Raw genomic sequence first — 19944 nt, forward strand, 5'->3', positions numbered from 1 at the left:
ACCTGATTTTCACAGCGTGACTCACAGTCAATGTTCTACTTAAATCAGTATTCCTGTGGTTAAATCTGATCAGAAACTTCAAGTCAAGAGCGTGCATTTCTTTGATAAAACATCTAGCTACATACTTCATGAAATACAGTACTCCATGGAAGATGGGCTTTCAAAATCTTCAAAAAAAAGGCTCACCCTAAATTCAAAATTTTAATTTGCGAATTTACCTTTAGAGTGGATGAGTAGTTAACATTCAAGTAAACTAAACAACTATAGGACAAAGGCAGACAAGTAAGTTATAAGCAAAATTTAACGTAAATCATGAGCGAAGACAAGTATGTAGACCTAACAAGTTAAAAGGGTCTTTTCTTCAGATTTTGCCACTCTGTTTATTACCTCGGTTTTAAGAATGTTTTGCAGTCAAATTTCATTGATATTTAACCTCTTTCCTCAAACAATGAGCCACTATCAACTTTGAGATTAGAAAGTGGCAACTCTTCCATATCATCAAAATTTAGCAGATTGTATCATAGTTCTTGACAACTTTTGCAAGGTCAAAATCATTCAAATTATGTAAAAGCTGTGAAGTATCTCCCACAGGTTGTTAAAATGGGGGCAGCACGTTTTGACACACTAAGCTTTTGTTCTGCATTGTGACCAAATCTGATAATAGCATTGCTTATGACATGAATTAATTGATTCAGACCCAGAATTGAACCACAAGATATTTCATTATCTAACACATTATAGAAACAATATCCTCTCCAATTCCAAAACTGAAATCAAGAAAATACTAAACTCCTTTATTTTTGTTTTTTTATTCTATATTCAAAGTACGCATAAAATTCTTAGATTTTAAAAACTGATATTTCTTGTCCCAAACCACATAATGTCTCTTGCAAATTTTAGTTCTATGCACTTCTGCAGTGACAAAATGCTTGGCATCTTTCAATTATAATTCATTGAACTATACACGAAAAATAGATTGCATTGCCTGAAATTTTAATATTGACGCTGATAGGATGAACAATACTATTAGATTTAAGGACATTTTATTTATCAAAGACCATACTACCCTAATGAATACCAAATACTTTCTGCTTACTTGCAAAAAACTAGATGTTTGAGGATTCCACTTCTCCTCAGGTCTTCCATGCCAGGTGTTGAGAATGCTTAAACAGACCTGGAAAAAAGATCATGCCAAGAGTCACAGAGACACACAATTACTTTGCCACATTGCTCAAGGATTCTGTGGGACTTGGCAAGATTTCATCCCAACAGATTCTGAGAGTAATTGGCCACTGAATTATTCAACACTGAAGTGCAAATTATTTTTAATGTCTTAAATCCTACAGTTTGTATGTCATTTTGCATCAGCAGTACATAATAAACTTGACACACATGTCAAAAGGAAGACCACTTTACTGATCTTAGCTATGAGAGGAAGTAATCTTGGGTTAATTTTAAGTTTAAGAGCTGTTACAACTGAGCAATTTAAAATGAGAATAAATTTGAGAATAAATCACGCTTGAGGGATAAAGAATGCAGAACCATTGCAAAGTAAGAAGCTGTGGAGAATGAACAAGGGCACTCAGATCCAAATAGCCTAGGTATTGAGTGTGGAATTTAATGCCCTTCTTTGCAGCATGTTTGGAGCACAGGGGAAAATTGTCTGGCACTCATCACCAGATTGAGGAATTGAGTATCATGTGGGCGGGGGGGAGGGAGGAAAGAGTTACTGCTGCTGAAAGCTACCTCCTGACCTTTCTGTAGATGACTCCACACCTCCCCATAACCCTTATTCCACACACTCCCCTATGGATTGAGTCTCTGGTGGACATATTGTTGGTATCTGTCACCACTTCTGCTGGTCCTGTCCACAATGGGTAGATGCTGACTGATTGGCTGTCAGGTCACAAGAGTGGGGCAGAGGCTGGATTCCATTTCCAGCCCTTTGGGCAAAGCCTTCTGCTGCCCAGTTAAATTTCTGATCGGCACTTTAGCCATTCTCAGAGGAAGTAACAAGGCCAGCTCTCCAGGATGTGGGTAAGACCTTTCTTGACTGGATTAAATTCCACCCCATATGTCAAAATCCTGACATCAGACAAAACTTACCTCTCAGTGTTTTGAACCATTCTTCCCCTTGTGTTGCTATCACAACTAACTCAAATTAGTAACACAAGTGCTGGCAGTAGAAAATTGAGCCAGAAATGCAAAAAGTCTATTTGCACAAAATATATACCATTTATAAATTCAGAATGTAGATTATAAAATGGATAATTCTGTTCATTCTTTTCACATATATCTACAAGTCCATGACTAAAAGTTGACTGTAGTGATGGCCTCCTTTTACTTATCACAGATTCAAAATCATTTTTATGACATGGAAATTTACTTGCTTTATCCAGTCAAAAACCTGACCTTTAAGTAGATTTCACAGCACTATCTTACAATGACAAATCACCTATGTAAATGTTATATGTTTATCTTTGCTGTACAAAGCAGAAGTTAGTTTTACAGGATTGCTGAACAAACCCAGCTTTATTTGAACACAAATGACCTCCAATCTCTTTCCTTACCTTTCCATCATTGTAAAGGTTTGGGTTAAATCGTACACTGTGTCCTCCTGTGGTTTCCAGGTTTACAAGTGGAGGAGAATTTGGATAATCTTGGGGAAAATATACATCAAATTCAAAACAACCATTTGCATAAGGTGTATCGGATGGTCCTGTGATAAGAACCTGATAGAGGGAAGAATGAGTCATCAAAACCAAACTAATTCCAGCATATTTATTGACAGTTTACCTTCTAAATTTTCAGAGAAAGCTGACATACATTAAGAAATAATTGCATAAATCTAACACAACATCTCCAGAAACTGATTATAAAATTTAATTGTCATTGAAACCCAATAATGCAGCAACTTCTAAAATCATATCTTCTGTCACATCCAGTGTTGTATAATGTGATAGTGCTGAAAGGATTCATATTGGAAACTGGATTAAGTTCCACACAATTGAATGAGGTCATATAGCCTTGGGTGGAGAGAAGATTCCAACTCCTTTTGGCCCTGATGAAGCTAAATTGCCATCATTGTCTCCTGATCATTTTATTTATCATGAGCAACTAGCCAATGTAAGGTGTACCTGATTGCTATAATGTAATAAAGTACAACTTGTGAAACCAAGTATTTCTTCTCATTAAAATTCACTTGGGATTCAGCCTTTACCAATATTAACCAAATCGGCTCTTGGACTCAGTATAAAAAGGTTGAAGATGATGGTGCAATGGTAGTGTCCTATCTTGGAGCAAGGAGGCCTGAATTCAGGATTCATCTGTTTTAAAGGTGTGTACTAACATCGCTGAACAAGTTGATTAGAAAATAGTAAGATAAGCACTCCTATAGTGTAATGGTACTGACCACCTCTGAGTAAAGTTACCTGGGTTCACGTCCCACCTGCTCCAAAAGGTGTGTTTTTTAAAATTCATTCATGGGAATATAATTGCCCAGAGTGTAATTTATTGCCCATCTCAGAGGATTCTTTGTGGGTCTGCAGTCACATATAGTTCAGACCAGGTGAAGATGGCAGTTTCCTTCCCTAAAGGACATCAGTGAACCAGATGGATTTTTTTCTCGACAACTGACAATGGCTTTGTGGTCATCAGACCCTTGATTCCAAATTTTTATTGAATTCAAGTTTACCATTTGCTATGGTAGAATTCAAACCCAGCCTCCAGATCATTACCTGGATCTCTGGATTAACAGTGCAGTGATAATACCAGTAGGCCATTGTCTTCCCATTGATGTTTAACATTTAACAATATAAAAATATCTTGTGGTGCAGTGGCAATGTCCTACCTCTAAGCCAGCAGGCTCGGGTTCAAGTCCAGGTGTATCATAAGATGAGTGAACTGGTTAATTAAAAATGGGGTAAAAACAATGACTGCAGATGCTGAAAACCAGATTCTGGATCAGTAGTGCTGGAAGAGCACAGCAATTCAGGCAGCATCCGACGAGCAGCAAAATCGACGTCTTTTACTCCTGATGAAGGGCTTTTGCCCGAAACGTCAATTTTGCTGCTCGTCGGATGCTGCCTGAATTGTTGTGCTCTTCCAGTACCACTGGTTAATTAAAAATACCTATATCGAGGAAGAAGGGTGGCATTGCAAGGGGTGCATCTTCACCCTGGTAAAAATAATTTTGTTTAATTTTGGTAAGTTTCGTTAGCAGTTTTTGTTACAGTGCCCCATGAAGGCCTGTCTAGCTTGATTTAGGTTTTAGTTTTATAAAGAGTAAACAGGGACACACCCCTATGGCACAGTGGTTGTATCCCCACCTCTTTAGTTTCATATAAATGGTGCTGATTTAACTGTACTAATACTAGATGGCTGCAAACCATGGTTCATTACAACATGAAGTTCACCTTTTAATTAAAGCAAACATTTCAGCTTTTATCCTTATCCTCAATACATTAATGAATGGAAATTAAAACAAAACTTTTAAACATAACATTTATTCATATTGCAAGATACTTAATAGTAAGAACATAGAACATAGAAGAAAACAGCGCAGTACAGGCCCTTCGGCCCTCGATGTTGCACCGATCCAAGCCCACCTAACCTATACTAGCCCACTATCCTCCATATGCCTATCCAATGCCCGCTTAAATGCCCATAATGAGGGAGAGTCCACCACTGCTACTGGCAGGGCATTCCATGAACTCACGACTCGCTGAGTAAAGAACCTACCCCTAACATCAGTCCTATATCTACCCCCCCTTAATTTAAAGCTATGCCCCCTTGTAATAGCTGACTCCATACGAGGAAAAAGATTCTCACTGTCGACCTTATCTAAACCCCTAATCATCTTATACACCTCTATCAAGTCACCCCTAAACCTTCTTTTCTTCAATGAAAACAACCCCAAGTGCCTCAGCCTTTCCTCATACGATCTTTCTACCATACCAGGCAACATCCTGGTAAACCTCCTCTGCACCCGTTCCAGTGCCTCCACATCCTTCCTATAGTATGGCGACCAAAACTGCACACAATACTCCAGATGTGGCCGCACCAGAGTCTTATACAACTGCAACATGACCTCAGTACTCCGGAACTCAATTCCTCTACCAATAAAAGCCAGTACGCCATATGCCTTCTTCACCGTACTATTTACCTGGGTGGCAACTTTCAAAGATTTGTGTACATGGACACCAAGATCCCTCTGCTCATCCACACTACCAAGTATCCGACCGTTAGCCCAGTACCCCATCTTTTTATTACTCTTACCAAAGTGAATCACCTCACACTTAGCTACATTGAACTCCATTTGCCACCTTTCTGCCCAGTTCTGCAGCTTATCTATATCCCGCTGTAACCTGCCACATCCTTCCTCACTGTCTACAACTCCTCCGACTTTCGTATCATCCGCAAACTTGCTCACCCAACTTTCTAACCCCTCCTCCAGGTCATTTATAAAAATGACAAACAGCAATGGTCCCAAAACAGATCCTTGCAGAACACCGCTAGTGACGGCACTCCAAGATGAACCTTTGCCATCAACTACTACCCTCTGTCTTCTTCCAGCCAGCCAACTCCTAATCCAAACCTCCAACTCACCCTCAATGCCATACCTCCGTATTTTTTGCAGTAGTCTACCATGGGGAACCTTATCAAACGCCTTACTAAAATCCATATACACCACATCTACTGCTTTCCCCTCGTCCACCTCCTTAGTCACCTTCTCAAAGAATTCAATAAGGTTTGTGAGGCAGGACCTGCCCTTCACAAAACCATGCTGACTATCCTTGATCACATTATTCCTATCCAGATGTTCATAAATCCTATCCCTTACAATTCTCTCTAAGATTTTGCCCACAACAGAAGTGAGACTCACCGGCCTATAGTTACTAGGGTTATCCCTACTCCCCTTCTTGAACAAGGGAACCACATTTGCTAGCCTCCAATCTTCTGGCACTACTCCAGTAGACAAAGAGGACATAAAAATCAAGGCCAATGGCTCTGCAATCTCCTCCCTTGCTTCCCAGAGAATCCTAGGATAAATGCCATCAGGCCCAGGGGACTTATCTATTTTCACCCTTTCCAGAATTTCCAACACCTCTTCCCTACATACCTCAAAGCCATCCATTCTACTTAATTGTGACTCAGTACTCACATTGACAACAATGTCCTGTTCCTGATTGAATACTGACGAAAAGTATTCATTCAGTGTCTCCCCAATCTCTTCAGCCTCCACACGCAACTTCCCACTACTATCCTTGACTGGACCTATTCCTACCCTAGTCATTCTTTTATTCCTGACATACCTATAGAAAGCCTTAGGGTTTTCCCTAATCCTACCAACTAAGGACCTTTCATGTCCCCTTCTTGCTGCTCTTAGCTCTCTCTTCAGGTCCTTCCTGGCTACCTTATAACTCTCAATCGCCCCAATTGAACCTTCACTCCTCATCTTTACATAGGCCGCCCTCTTCCATTTAACAAGGGATTCCAATTCCTTATTAAACCACGGCTCCCTCACACGACCCTTTCCTCCCTGCCTGACGGGCACATACTTATCAAGGACACTCAATAGTTGCTCCTTGAACAAGCTCCACATATCAATTACACCCTTGCCTTGAAGCTTACTTTTCCAGGCACATCCTAAGTCATGCCTCACAGCATCATAATTTCCCTGCCCCCATCTATAACTCTTAGTTTTAAGTCATAGGTTGCAAATTTTCTGGGAAATAGATTGGACAGGTGATTAGCAACGAACGGCACATCTGCAGCTGGTGACAATGTGAGAGTATTGCACAGGTTTACTGATGCAGATACATTTCCTCCTTCTGTCCTCAAAGCTTTTCAAAGCCTCTTGCAATAGCACAACCATAACTGAATGGTTTTGAATATGAGACATTTGAATGTTCGTAATGAACAATGAACATTTTGAATAAATTTATAGGAAACACTGGGATTTACTTCAAGGAATATGAATGTGCATAGACCATGTCAAGAGCCCTCTTGTGGTGCAGTTGCAGTGCCCTTCGCCTAGATGAGGGGGGCTGGTTCAATTTCCACCTGCTCCAAAGTTATGTAATAACATTTCTGAACAGGTTGATTAGAAAAATAGTTTAAATTTTAACAAAATAAACTATTTCAGCTTCATTATTTTTTACTCACTTTCATGATATCCAATCTCTCCTCATCACAGCGCACAAACACACTGGATGAAGAGGAAAGAGGCAGAGATGTTGAGAGTGTGACAGCCTCTTGTGCAAGGCGTCTAGCTCTGGCAGCACTGTTAGCATCGCTGGCATTCTTCACCTGAGACATATAATGGTAATTTACTTTGAAGATCAATTTTCCATCATCATCTTCTGTGACCATCTCAGCAGTATCTAAAAAGAAAACCATTTTTAAGTTTCGGGAGAAAATTTGAGATGATGCTTTAAACACAAAATATCATCAACCAATAAACAATCAGAAAAATGAAATGCCATAGCCTACAGGGTCATGGGATCAAGAGCTGGAAAGTGAGCTTAGGTTGTACAGTTTTTCTGGTTGTCAAACACACAATCTATATTATGTTTGGTAGAAGTGGTGGCAAAATGATAACGTTAGTGCACCAGCAATCCAGAAAATCAGGCTGATGTTCTAGATTAAATGGTTTTGACCCTCATATTTGTAAGTGGTGACATTTGAATTCAATGAAATTGGGAACTGAAAGCTAGACTAATGGTGACTATGTAACCACAGTTGATTATTGTTTAAAAAACTCATCTGATTTGCTAACCCTCTTTCAGGAAGGAAATCTGCCATCCTTATCTGGTCTGGCCTACATTTAACTTTAGACCCAAAGCAATGTGGTCGACTTTTAAATTCCCCCTCGACAATCAGGGATGGGGAATAAATGCTGGTCTAGCCAGTGATGCTCACATTCCATGCATGACATTTTAAAAATTAAAAATAATTACAATTGAATCAATCTAATTTCAAACGCCAAAGAGATGGATTCACCTCTTTTATCCAAGTAACATTCTTATAAACTCTCAAACATTAGCAAACAATCATTTCTATCTCAAGGATAAAGCTAATTTCTGAGCTGCCATGGCCGTAAATCAATTGCTGGCAGGTGGGACTAGATTGGATTAGGATATCTGGTCGACATGGACGGGTTGGACCAAAGGGTCGGTTTCCATGCTGTACATCTCTATGATTCTATGTTCACTTGATGCTATTTCTTTCAGTTAATGTTGGTCTCCAGGAGCCTTGAAACAAACTATTAATTGAGCTCATTAATACTTAACAGAGATTCGCTAAAGTCATGTCTTCAACAACCTTGTAAGATGCCTTCCTCTGACACCACCTGGTCCCAGAAGCAGAAGACTTTCTCCTCACTGACTTTTGGGACTTCTTTCCAGCACTGACTTACTAGAAACTGATCACAGCACCTCTGCTGTTATGGGACCCATCCCCTGCATGAAACTGCTTCTGGCTCCTTCTCTCCCTGGTAGTTATGAACTTCATGGAGAAAGTGAGGTCTGCAGATGCTGGAGATCAGAGCTGAAAAATGTGTTGCTGGAAAAGCGCAGCAGGTCAGGCAGCATCCAAGGAACAGGAGAATCGACGTTTCGGGCATAAGTCTTCCTGAAGAAGGGCTTATGCCCGAAACATCGATTCTCCTGTTCCCTGGATGCTGCCTGACCTGCTGCGCTTTTCCAGCAACACATTTTCAGTTATGAACTTCAAGTCAGCAAACACTTTAGCAACTATCTTGCCTTGTGCCCAGCTGAAATTGAGTTCTTTTGGATGCTGTTTCAAACACAATGCTCGTAATTATTTATTAATCTTCAGAAAAACACAGGCCTGATCTTCACAGAAAATCTAAAATTCATTTTTTCCCTACTTTAGCACTCAAATTTTCATGTAGTAATAATAATAAGAATCTGCATAGCACATTTAATAACTAATTAGAAATGCATCTCAAATAGGTTGCTCACAAGTTTAAGGACCAGAAAAAAATGGCCATCTCATTTTCAGTACTCTAAAAGAACATGTGAGCATCAAGTTGCCCTGACTACCTGTCTCCTACAATATAGCAATAACTATACTTCAATGGTTGTAAAGCATCAAGCATAGTCTGAGGTTATGCAAGGTAATAAATTCTCTAAACAGCATTTGAAACAGAGCAGCAATCTTTACCTGGAGGTAGTGGGGCAAGGAGAACAAAAATCCAAAATCCTGGCTTTTAATAAATTCAGTGCATCATTTTTGTTAGACCAATCAATTCTCAGAAATGAGTATATTGTCACAAATTTGCTTATAGTATCAGATCTGCAGTGGCAAAGATCAGGATGCAGAATTTTAAAGCCGTTCAGGTGATCTCAGGATCATATATACAACCAAGCAGATCTGCTGCACAGAAACTTACTTAAGATCACAGGTAGAATAATAGGTAGGCAGACAGTCGGGTACAGAACACTTAATGCACAATAATAAAAGGAGGCAAGTTCTGTGTACACAACCTAGATATTCTAAATATTGCCTGCTTTTTACTATCTGTGCTATGCACGTCAGGGTACAATAAAGGTTTAGAAGTAATTATTATTTCAATTCCCTGATGGCAGGGGAAATACGTCTGCATCAATGATTTTAAAGAGCAGTCTATTAATCACTTCTCTATAACTGCTCTCAACATTTTAATTTTTTTTCTCATTCATAAGTTTTCACATTTATTTCATGATAAGGCATTTACTCTGGAGAATTAATTCTCAAAACGCAGCTATTTTGATTTATAAAAACTGTATGATTACATAAATGCATCAATGTATGTGAATATACTTAATGTTTATTCATCTGAAAATTGAAATGCTTGTGTACTCCATAAATGCAAAACCCATACTCAAATACAGTCTAATCCAGAATAAAGTGCAAAGCTTACCATTTATAGCAAAATCCAAATTTCCTGTAATTTTACTTTGTTACATGTGTCCTGTTTCTTGCACTGAGATATGTTCCAGACAGCTGGGTCACAACACAACTTAGAGGGGAAATTTGTCAGTGATGTATATGGTCAAAAGGCAATTTCTAGGAAAGTGACTTTAAAATGCCCATGTTTCCAAACCAATGATAAATTCAAAAATAAATCTAAAATGCAATGCCCCAAAGTGTAGTGACTTAGAGAAATCCATTCCTGGTAAAAAGAATTATGCTTTCTAGGCCTTTGCTGTCACCTTTTAATTATCACCCAGAAAGCAACAACTACGTTTAAAATTCCATAGCTTTCAATAACCATTCAGGTGCTGACTCAAAGACTCATAGGGAAATGCAGTAGCAGCTAAGTTCAAACTTGGCTCAACATTTACGAGCACAACTTCAAGACTGTTCGATTGCTATCAACAGAAGGAACCCTGGCCTTGACCTCCCGGCTAAAGTATGCTGCCATCAACTGTGACATCTGTATCACGTACTGTATTGATCACTAAGCTATTGAGAGAATGACGCAAAAGAGATTTAATTACATAAAGCATTATTTACAGGAAATTCCATTTGTTCCGATTCAGATCCTTTTACACACATTAAAGTAAACGTACCGAATTGCAGTTTTTTCATTGCAGCGACATACTTTTCCTCCAGAGAACGTGTGACTGCTAAAGGTCTCGGTCTTACCATTGCCTTCTTTGTTGATTCAGCAATTTTCTTTTCTGAAACAGTGGGTCAGGGAATGAATACAGGAGCAAATCCAATATGGCGCTGAGATCTCTGAATCCTCACTCGCAGTTTAAATAAAAGGAAGCAATGAACAGAAAGAGATACTGATACGGTTGGAACAGCAGGGGTGCAAGATGGCTCACATGGAGCACAAAGAGTGGCATTGATCAGTTGAGCTGAATGGCCTGTTTGTACTGTAAATTCCATGTTTACAAATAAGCTGTACAGTTACAGAATTGTCCCCAGATACTATACAAATGCAAGTTCCTTTTCTTTAGTTTGATCTCATGTTGGAGTTAAGTGGTCTCAGTTGGCACAGTAGCTGGACAATTTCAGCTCGGTATTCTTGGGTTAGGAATATGAAACACAGACTGGAAATCCTGCTGCTGTTCACTACCAGTCAGTACCTTTTCCTGTAATTGCATGCAGACACAAAGAGGATCTGGCTCAGCTGCAATGCATAGTGCACTGACTATAAAATACTTCTGTTGTGAAAACACAATCAAGTCTTGCACATTAGCTAGATGGCAGTGATCCACAGCCCACACTTGCTAGCAAGTCAAAACCTACATACAAAACAAGGGAAACATAGACTAATAGTTAAGGAGGCTAACGTCAGTTACTTTAAAAATTTACTCTGTACAGCAAATTGAAGAGAATGAGTCTTATAAAATGTTGCAGTCTCCCAAAAGTAAAGGAAGTGCAGTTATACTGTATTCTCTTTGTACATGAATGTCTGCAGAGCTCAATTCCCAACAGAAATGGATAGAACTTGGATTAAAGATTCTCAAATTAACATTTCTTTGGATGGAGGTGGTAGAGGAAGAGAGAAAGACAGATTTCTATTGAAGATAGTATAAATCGTGAGAAGTTTTATATTACAAGCATCAAATCAATGTGAAAATATATTCTGCATATTTCTCTGTGCAGTCTGACAGAGGGCATTGCCATCAGCACTGCAATAAGATAAAATATTCACAGAAAAAAAAATCTCTGCCTGAATGTTATCAAAAAAAAACTAAAACCATGGCTATTTAAATCAAATTCTTCTGGCTGATGCCAGAAATTACTTCTTCAAAAAGGACACCTTAACAGTTGATAGTCATACCTTGGGCTGCCTGTCGCAGGCTATTGGTTGCCAATTGGACAATCTCAGCAGTTTGTTGAATATCAGGTACAAGCAGCGTTAATCCTTCAGATTCTGCTTCTGCTGCATCACTCTTGGACCCCACTTTGCTTTTATCTTTCTTAGATCTGCCAGAAATGAAGAGTAACTGTTACTGGGCTTTATAATAAAATGTTCTATTTTAGTTACCAATATGCATGTTTTGTTTATATCATCAATAATAATATCTATCCCAAAACCTAAGTTAGTAAAGCCAACACGAGATCTTTCCATTGTAAAATTACACTCCGTTCAATGCAGTAATAATCATTCCCAAGTATACAACATTCTGTGTACAACAAAGGTTTGTTAACTAATGAGCTAATGAAGCTTCAAAGACTTGTATCAACCAGAGAAGTATTGTGTCTTGTTTGAAGTTTGTTACATTTTGAAAACTATGATATTGCAGTCATGGGTAACCTGGCTGCCAAATTATCAAATTATTATTTCCATCAATTCTGGAAGAAACATTTTAGCTCGCGGAAAGCAATAACACTTTTATTAAAACAAAGAGACAACTTAGTTGATAATTCCAATGTATCTGTTGGGAATATAAATGGGTTGCAGTCCGATGAAATAATAAGTCACCACACTTCGAAAAAAATTACACCATCCGGAGATGCTTCAACTTCATGAAGGGCTTCATGCATTTTTAACTGTATAATATACCACCAGTGGCACAGACCTGATGTACATAAACTGTGCACTTGAAGCTGAGCTCAGCCTCTGTTTAGCTAATCTAGACAAAATCATTGGGCTTGCAATGTGGCTCCCTTTGACGAAGCAGGAGACTGATATATTCATTTGCAGAGCCCAGTCCTCTGAAGGAAAATGTGAGTTTGTGTAGTTATCGCACCTTTACAAACAAAGGAATCTTGGGAGACACTGCTCTCAGTTGAAAGAATGAAGATGACCTTAAGTGGTCACTGCCTCTGTAACTTCAGACAGATCATGCACCAAAGAAGTTATACTGACGGTGCCTCAAAGAATCAAAAGGTGCTTTGAAGTCATTAAGTACTGAGACACTTGGCCAAAAGCTTTTACAAAGCTTTTAAAGAAGAGTGGGGGTTAGAAAGCCTGGGGCTTAAGGACAGAATTAAGAGCCAAGGACCTCAGTAACTTCATAGCAGTTCGTGGGACAAAGGAAATTAGGCTTGCAAAATAGAGTGAAATAAAAAGATTACAACCCTGTGATGCAAACATCAAAATTGTGACTTCCAGAAAAACATTCACACATTATGGAGAATATGAAGTGTAAACAGTAATATAATTATTACAAGTTCTGCAATGATAAATATTCAGATAATGCTCCATTAACCCTTTCTAAAATAAGAGCGCTTGGTTGCTATCACAGTGAAATGAACTGGATTTAGTCTTAAAGCAACTTCAAAATAATTAAACCAAATTGAACCAGCATCAGTCCCTTTTATAACTAGGTGTGCTAAATTACTTTTTAGCTTAGCTTGCATCTTGCAGGTTTAAAGTTTTACTACTTAAATTCTAAATCAAAGCATCCACAGTTCAAAACATAAACTAACAATTCTGAATGTTTCAAAGCACCCATTAAAACAGTGCACACAGACAAATTTTCAACATTTCCTCATTAGAAGATCTCTTCCTCCTAACCTAGGACCACAGAGGTAACATGACCAGAGAACACAACTGGTAATAGGAATACCCAAGTAATTCAATTACTGCCTGTCTTCAGTAATTGAAGCACATTCCTTCTTGACACACGCAAACCAATCAAGAAACGTTTTGGGGAAAATATTTCATGGATTTTACTTAAAGGAACTCAAGTTGGAAGAGTTAAAATTAAGGTGCAGCCTGAAGACAACTTTTTAAATTACTTCTTCCAACAATTAAAACAAAAGCACATTCGTTAACAAACATTATTTGGGCCCCACAGAAGTTTAGAAAGCATACTAAGCCCTTCACAAGGTAGTTTCAAAGACTGATCCCAAAAGTTTGAGAGAAGAATTGAAGCAACGCAGGTGTGCACTTGAGCGGACAGGAACAATGAGTCTCTTACCAAGGAGAAAGTTAGAAAATTACTAATTGGTTAGATAATTGAAAAACGGCTGTCCACTTTCTATCAAATTTTTAAGAAAAGTACAAGATATTAAGATTGTATTAAAGAAAGTGGAAGGTTTTTTTCTCAAAAAATTCAAGATTATGAGACTACTAGACTCTCAGCTATGGGATCAGTGTAGGTGTCACTTCTGGTCACTGTATATTTCAATATGTGGAAATATAGATACAGTATAAAGAGGAAGCTGTGTCACAGATGCAGATAGTGTCAGAATAGGAGGCATAGTTAATATTTCAGAACATGAAAGTTTTGTCAGTAAGGAGCAATGAACTAAAAAAGGGCAGAAGAATTTGTTGGTGTGCAGGCGAAGAATACACAATGGAAGGAGGATCAGTGCAGAGCGATTTACAAGTACAAGTGCATAAATGACTAAAAGGCACACTTCAGATTGGGTGAGACTCTTAAAACAAAAACCTAATGCAATTCAAGTACTCTGTGTTGTAATAAAGGCAAATGCCTGCAAAAACCTTAAGACAGTTGGACACAAAACTGTGATCCACATTGGAGGAGGAATAAAATCACATAGGAGGAGTAAACTTCTAGCCCCTCATGCCAGCTCTACTATTCAGTATGATGACAGCTGATCCGATTATGGCCACAACTCTTCCCTGCCTATTCCACATAACCCTCGACTCTCCTGTTGAGAGCCTTCATTCCTGATGAAGGACTCTTACCAGAAACATTCTCCTGCTCCTCGGATGCTGCCTGACCCACTGTGCTTTTCCAACACCACACTCTCGACTCTCCTGTTGAGAGTCCCATTCAAGGCTAAGTTAGATATTGACAAAGCCTCGGAAGCATCCCACGGAAGAGAATTCCAAAAAACAAAAGGACACTCAGGAGAAATCCTTCACCTGCATGTTAATGGGTGACCTATTACTCTGAAATTGTTTACCAAGTTCTGCATTCCCCACAAAAGGAAACATCATCTCAACATCTACCTGATCAAGCCTCTTCCTATTTCTTCGAAACTCCAATGAAATTAGAACCGACCTGCTCAACCTTCTGTCAATGCAAATATCTTTCCTTAAATAGGTGACCAAAACTGTACACTGCACTTTACCCTTCCACCTGTAAAAAGGCTCTCCTATCTTTGTACTTCATAGCCCTCACAATAAAGGTTAACATTCCAATTCCATTCGGAAATAATCACTATGCCTGCATATCAAGGTTTCAGGCAGGGCATCACTGTACATGTTCACTAGATTTACACTTAATGGTAAGGTCCTAGGCAGTGTTGCTGAACAAAGAGACCTTGGAGTGCAGGTTCATAGCTCCTTGAAAGTGGAGTCACAGGTAGATAGGATAGTGAAGGCGGCATTTGGTATGCTTTCCTTTATTGGTCAGAGTATTCAGTACAGGAGTTGGGAGGTCATGTTGCGGCTGTACAGGGCATTGGTTAGGCCACTGTTGGAATATTACGTGCAATTCTGGTCTCCTTCCTATCGGAAAGATGTTGTGAAACTTGAAAGGGTTCAGAAAAGATTTACAAGGATGTTGCCAGGGTTGGAGGATTTGAGCTACAGGGAGAGGCTGAACAGGCTGGGGCTGTTTTCCCTGGAGCGTCGGAGGCTGAAGGGTGACCTTATAGAGGTTTACAAAATTATGCGGGCATGGATAGGGTAAACAGACAAAGTCTTTTCCCTGGGGTCAGGGAGTCCAGACGTGAGGGCATAGGTTTAGGGTGAGAGGGGAAAGATATAAAAGAGACCTACGGGACAACTTTTTCACACAGATGGTGGTATGTGTGGAATGAGCTGCCAGAGGAAGTGGTGGAGGCTGGTACAATTGCAACATTTAAGAGGCATTTGGATTGGGTTTGGAGGGATATGGGCCGGGTGCTAGCAGGTGGGACTAGATTGGGTTGGGATATCTGGTCGGCATGGAAGGGTTGGACCGAAGGGTCTGTTTCCATGCTGTACATCTCAATGACTTGAAAAGAATGGATGTTTTTTCATTAGAAAAATGCAGAATATAACAAAACATAATTGGTGTTAAAACTTTGAGATAAATGGGATAAGATAGTTAGAAACAGCAGTTTCTTGCAGTTCAGCAACCAAGACAAAGAACCATAGGTACAAGAATGAAAACATAATAGTTAGCTTTGGCAGGAGAGACTTCTTTGCACAGCTAGATGCAAACTTTGGAATTCACTTAGTGTTCGTAGCTGAAGTAGAAACAATGGCAACACTTAAAATTAGATTGCACAGAAGAACAAAGGAAAACAGGTTGAAGGATTATGGGAACAGAATCACCGATGCAATTAAGATTGTTTGGTTGAATGGAAATTAAATGTCATCTTGAACTACTTGGAGCACATGGCTTGTTTCTTGTCGCTCTTATGTATGTCTACATATTGCTCCAAGCTTCAATGTGAATCAAAGATTTATCATTCGCTGCACAAAAGCTTGTTAACACGGATGGAACAGTGCCACAGCAACAGCCTACTCACTCAGATCCTGGGGAAAACTGGAAAAAAAATACCCTGCACATTGCAAGACTGGGCAAAAGCCAATAAGTCATCTTGAAAAGACAAACTCAAAAGGGAAAAAACAAGTATTATCTGATATCTGTAAAGGCAATAAGATAGAGTGTTTTTTGTTGATATAATTAAATTGTCACATATTACTTATAGGATTGAGAACATTTGATTTAACATTTATTTGTGCAAAGAGCATTTGTTTAATCACAAATGCTCTTTGCACAAATATGTTATATTTTGCTTATTTATTAAGAAACATACTTGCAGCTTAATAATACACACTTGGAGAGTTACTTGGCTGAATGGAACGAATTAAAATTAAACTTTAGAAAATCTGACAGGTTCACCATAATGTAGGAGACTATAGGGCAATTTATACAACTCCCATAATTTTAGACAAGCCAGTGGTGCAAGAGAACTTTCCTGCACCTGAATATTTTTGGAAAACACGACTGCTGAATTTAAACAATATTTTAAAGCATCATAAATGAAAATATATGAAACCATACATGGAAATTGAATTGTAAAAATGTAAATGACTTGTAAAGGTGTGTCACTTCTGTGAACAGAGCAAGTGATCTTAAACAAGTGAAGGAACAGAAAGCATAGGGGGACACTTGGCTTATCATGCCTATCAGTTTTTTGGTAAAGCAATCTATTCTACCCAACTCCCTTGAACTTATTATAACTTTGTTTCCCCTTTATATATTTATCTAAATCTCTTACAAATGATTCTATCAAATTTGATTCCGCCATTCTTTCATGCAAAGCATTCCAGGTTGCAACTTGTTGAATTTACAATAAAACATTTCTCTGGTTCAGTGCCAATCAACTTAAATGAGTATATTTCAGTTATCAATGCTCTGCTACAAAAAAATTCTAATATAAACAATATTCTTCTCTTGTAACCTTTTGATCTCTGTTCAAGATATCTACCTCTCCACATGTAAAAAAGACTATTATCGTATAAAATTCCATGAGTACTTCCTGCCAAATGTCAACAAGTGGAAAAATTAACTTATGTTGTATGGGGATAGAAAAGCCAGACTATAACAACCTTGAAGTTAGAGGAAAAAAAATTCGAGTTTTAAAAATCCTTGTTTAAACCAAGACCATTCCACAGTTAAATTGTCAATTTGTGAACAATTATCATTAAAGTAAACATTACGATATGATTTGCATAGAGAGCTATTTTAAAAACTTTAATAAATAAAACTACTCCACCTGTAATAATACATAATTTATTGTTTTAAACAGTTTCAGCTAGAAAAATTGTTGGGAGAACCAAGATGCGACTGACATTTACATGACTGATGTCAGAAGCTACATTTTTGAGTGAAGTGCAGCCAGGAGATAATGGGAAATAAGAGCTCAATATCAGTAAGGTGAAAGAACAAAAAATGAAATAGGAAGTGTTCAAGCCAGGAGCTACAGTAGATTGCCATAAGGCTAAAGTCCAAATCCCACCTTTAACTGGGATCTAAATGTTCTACACTCGTTCAGCAAAATTAGGCACTTGGATGAGAACTCCTGAACAGCAGACTGTTTAAACAAACCTCTCCTATAGAGCCAGGCATGATGTCACAGAGCAAAAGAATAAAATCATGACTTTAATATTCCTACTCTCGTAGGTGTCAGTAAACAAATAAATGCTTAGCAGTTATTAGCAGTAATGTATCGCATTGGAAATAGTTGTTAGAGGTTAAAATCAAATTCAAAAGAAATGTCAAAAATACACTTTTCAAAATCAGAATTTGTTCTAAGTAAATGCAATAGCTTCCAGCTGGCAACACTAAAAATGTGATGTGATTTATTTTTGTCTCTGAATTAGGAAATGTGTTACTGTATTCAGAAACATTTTGCCCTATCGTCATACAAAAACTCCTATCACACATGAATTAAAAATACAAACAACCTCAGCTGAAAAGAGCAAGCAAATAGTCCTGTGGTTTATGAAGAATTTACTTTGTTACCTAGAACAATACACAATCAAAGTGGCAGGTCAAACAAGAATAAAATGTTCATTCCAGTCCAACTTTAGTCTTGAAAACATGTCATGTTAAGAAATCAAATCTTCCCTGATCAGCTTGGAAAACTGACAACCGGGCTTTTTTTAAAAAAGCCAATGATGTAAAATTCATAGATGAAAAGAGCAAGTTGTATCAACACCAATTTAATTTAATCCTGCTTCATTTACAAGTAGCATCTTAGCATTCATTCTGAAACCATACTTGAAAAAGCTGTTTTGTTTAGTATGCTCTTTAACTTCCACATAGAAATGAATAGGCAGTCCTTGAAGAGCAGGAAAAAGGAGTACGGCACAGGTGGCAATGATTCGGTACTGAAGTGGTTGTTCCCCTCTAGTCCGATAGCACACACAGACCTCATTCTGCAAGTGTGTGCCAGTTCTTTCAGGAGAAAGTGAAAAAGATAATATAAAAAATGATATAAATATTGCTCAGCTGAATTGGCAGAGAGAAAACAGTGTGGGTAGAAAAAGGATGAAGGCCTTTGGGTGAAGGATTTTGATGATGTTATGTTGTGATTGAAGTTTGGAGTTTGAAGGACTGGAGATGCCTGGTTTGTTTTAAAAGAGGAGAAAGTGAGGACTGCAGATGCTAGAGATCAAAGCTGAAAAAGGTGTTGCTGGAAAAGCGCAGGTGGTCAGGCAGCATCCAAGGAGCAGGAGAATCGACGTTTCGGGCATAAGCCCTTCTTCAGGAATGAGGAGGGTGTGCCAAGCAGGCCAAGATAAAAGGTAGGGAGGGGGGACTTGGGGGAGGGGCTTTGGGAATGTGATAGGTGGAAGGAGGTTAAGGTGAGGGTGATAGGCCAGAGAGGGAGTGGGGGCGGAGAGGTCGGGAAGAAGATTGCAGGTCAAGAAGGCAGTGCTGAGTCTGAGGGTTGGGACTAAGAAAAGATGGGGGGAGGGGAAATGAGGAAGCTGGAGAAATCTGCATTCATCCCTTGTGGTTGGAGGGTTCCTAGGCGGAAGATGAGGCGCTCTTCCTCCAGGTTTCGTGTTGCCATGGTCTGGCACTGGAGGAGGCCAAGGGCCTGCATGTCCTTGGTGGAGTGGGAGGGGGAGTTAAAGTGTTCAGCCACGGGGCGGTTGGATTGGTTAGTGCAGGTGTCCCAGAGGTGTTCTCTGAAATGTTCTGCAAGTAGGCGGCCTGTCTCCCCAATGTATAGGAGGCTACATCGGGTACAGCGGATGCAGGAAATGATGTGTGTGGAGGTGCAGGTGAATTTGTGATGGATACGGAAGGATCCCTTGGGGCCTTGGAGGGAAGAGGGGGGGAGTTGTGGGCGCAAGTTTTGCATTTCTTGCGGTTGCAGGGGAAGGTGCCAGGAGTGCAGGTTGGGTTGGTGGGGGGGGTGTGGATCTGATGAGAGAGCCACGGAGAGAGTGGTCTTTCCAGAATGCTGATAGGGGAGGGGAGGGAAATATATCCTTGGTGGTGGGGTCTGTTTGGAGGTGGCGGAAATGATGAAGGATGATACGAT

General features: G+C 39.2%; 1 protein-coding gene across 5 annotated transcripts in view; it reads right to left on the reverse strand.

The window, feature by feature from the left end:
* The window catches only part of birc6 (baculoviral IAP repeat containing 6), a 256819-nt gene that overhangs the window by 25489 nt on the left and 211386 nt on the right, over positions 1-19944 (reverse strand). For all 5 annotated transcript variants that reach the window (XM_043695518.2, XM_043695521.2, XM_043695519.2 and 2 more), the window contains 5 exons: positions 11807-11952; positions 10581-10691; positions 7168-7385; positions 2571-2732; positions 1097-1174 (listed from right to left, as the gene is read on the reverse strand). In XM_043695518.2, the coding sequence (XP_043551453.2) occupies positions 1097-1174; positions 2571-2732; positions 7168-7385; positions 10581-10691; positions 11807-11952 (715 nt within the window). The remainder of the gene's footprint in view (positions 1-1096; positions 1175-2570; positions 2733-7167; positions 7386-10580; positions 10692-11806; positions 11953-19944) is intronic.

The sequence above is a fragment of the Chiloscyllium plagiosum genome, unplaced genomic scaffold, assembly GCF_037043375.1.
Source record: "Chiloscyllium plagiosum isolate Xiang-an unplaced genomic scaffold, Cpla_swu_hap1 HiC_scaffold_10, whole genome shotgun sequence".
In the NCBI taxonomy this organism is placed as follows: domain Eukaryota; kingdom Metazoa; phylum Chordata; class Chondrichthyes; order Orectolobiformes; family Hemiscylliidae; genus Chiloscyllium; species Chiloscyllium plagiosum.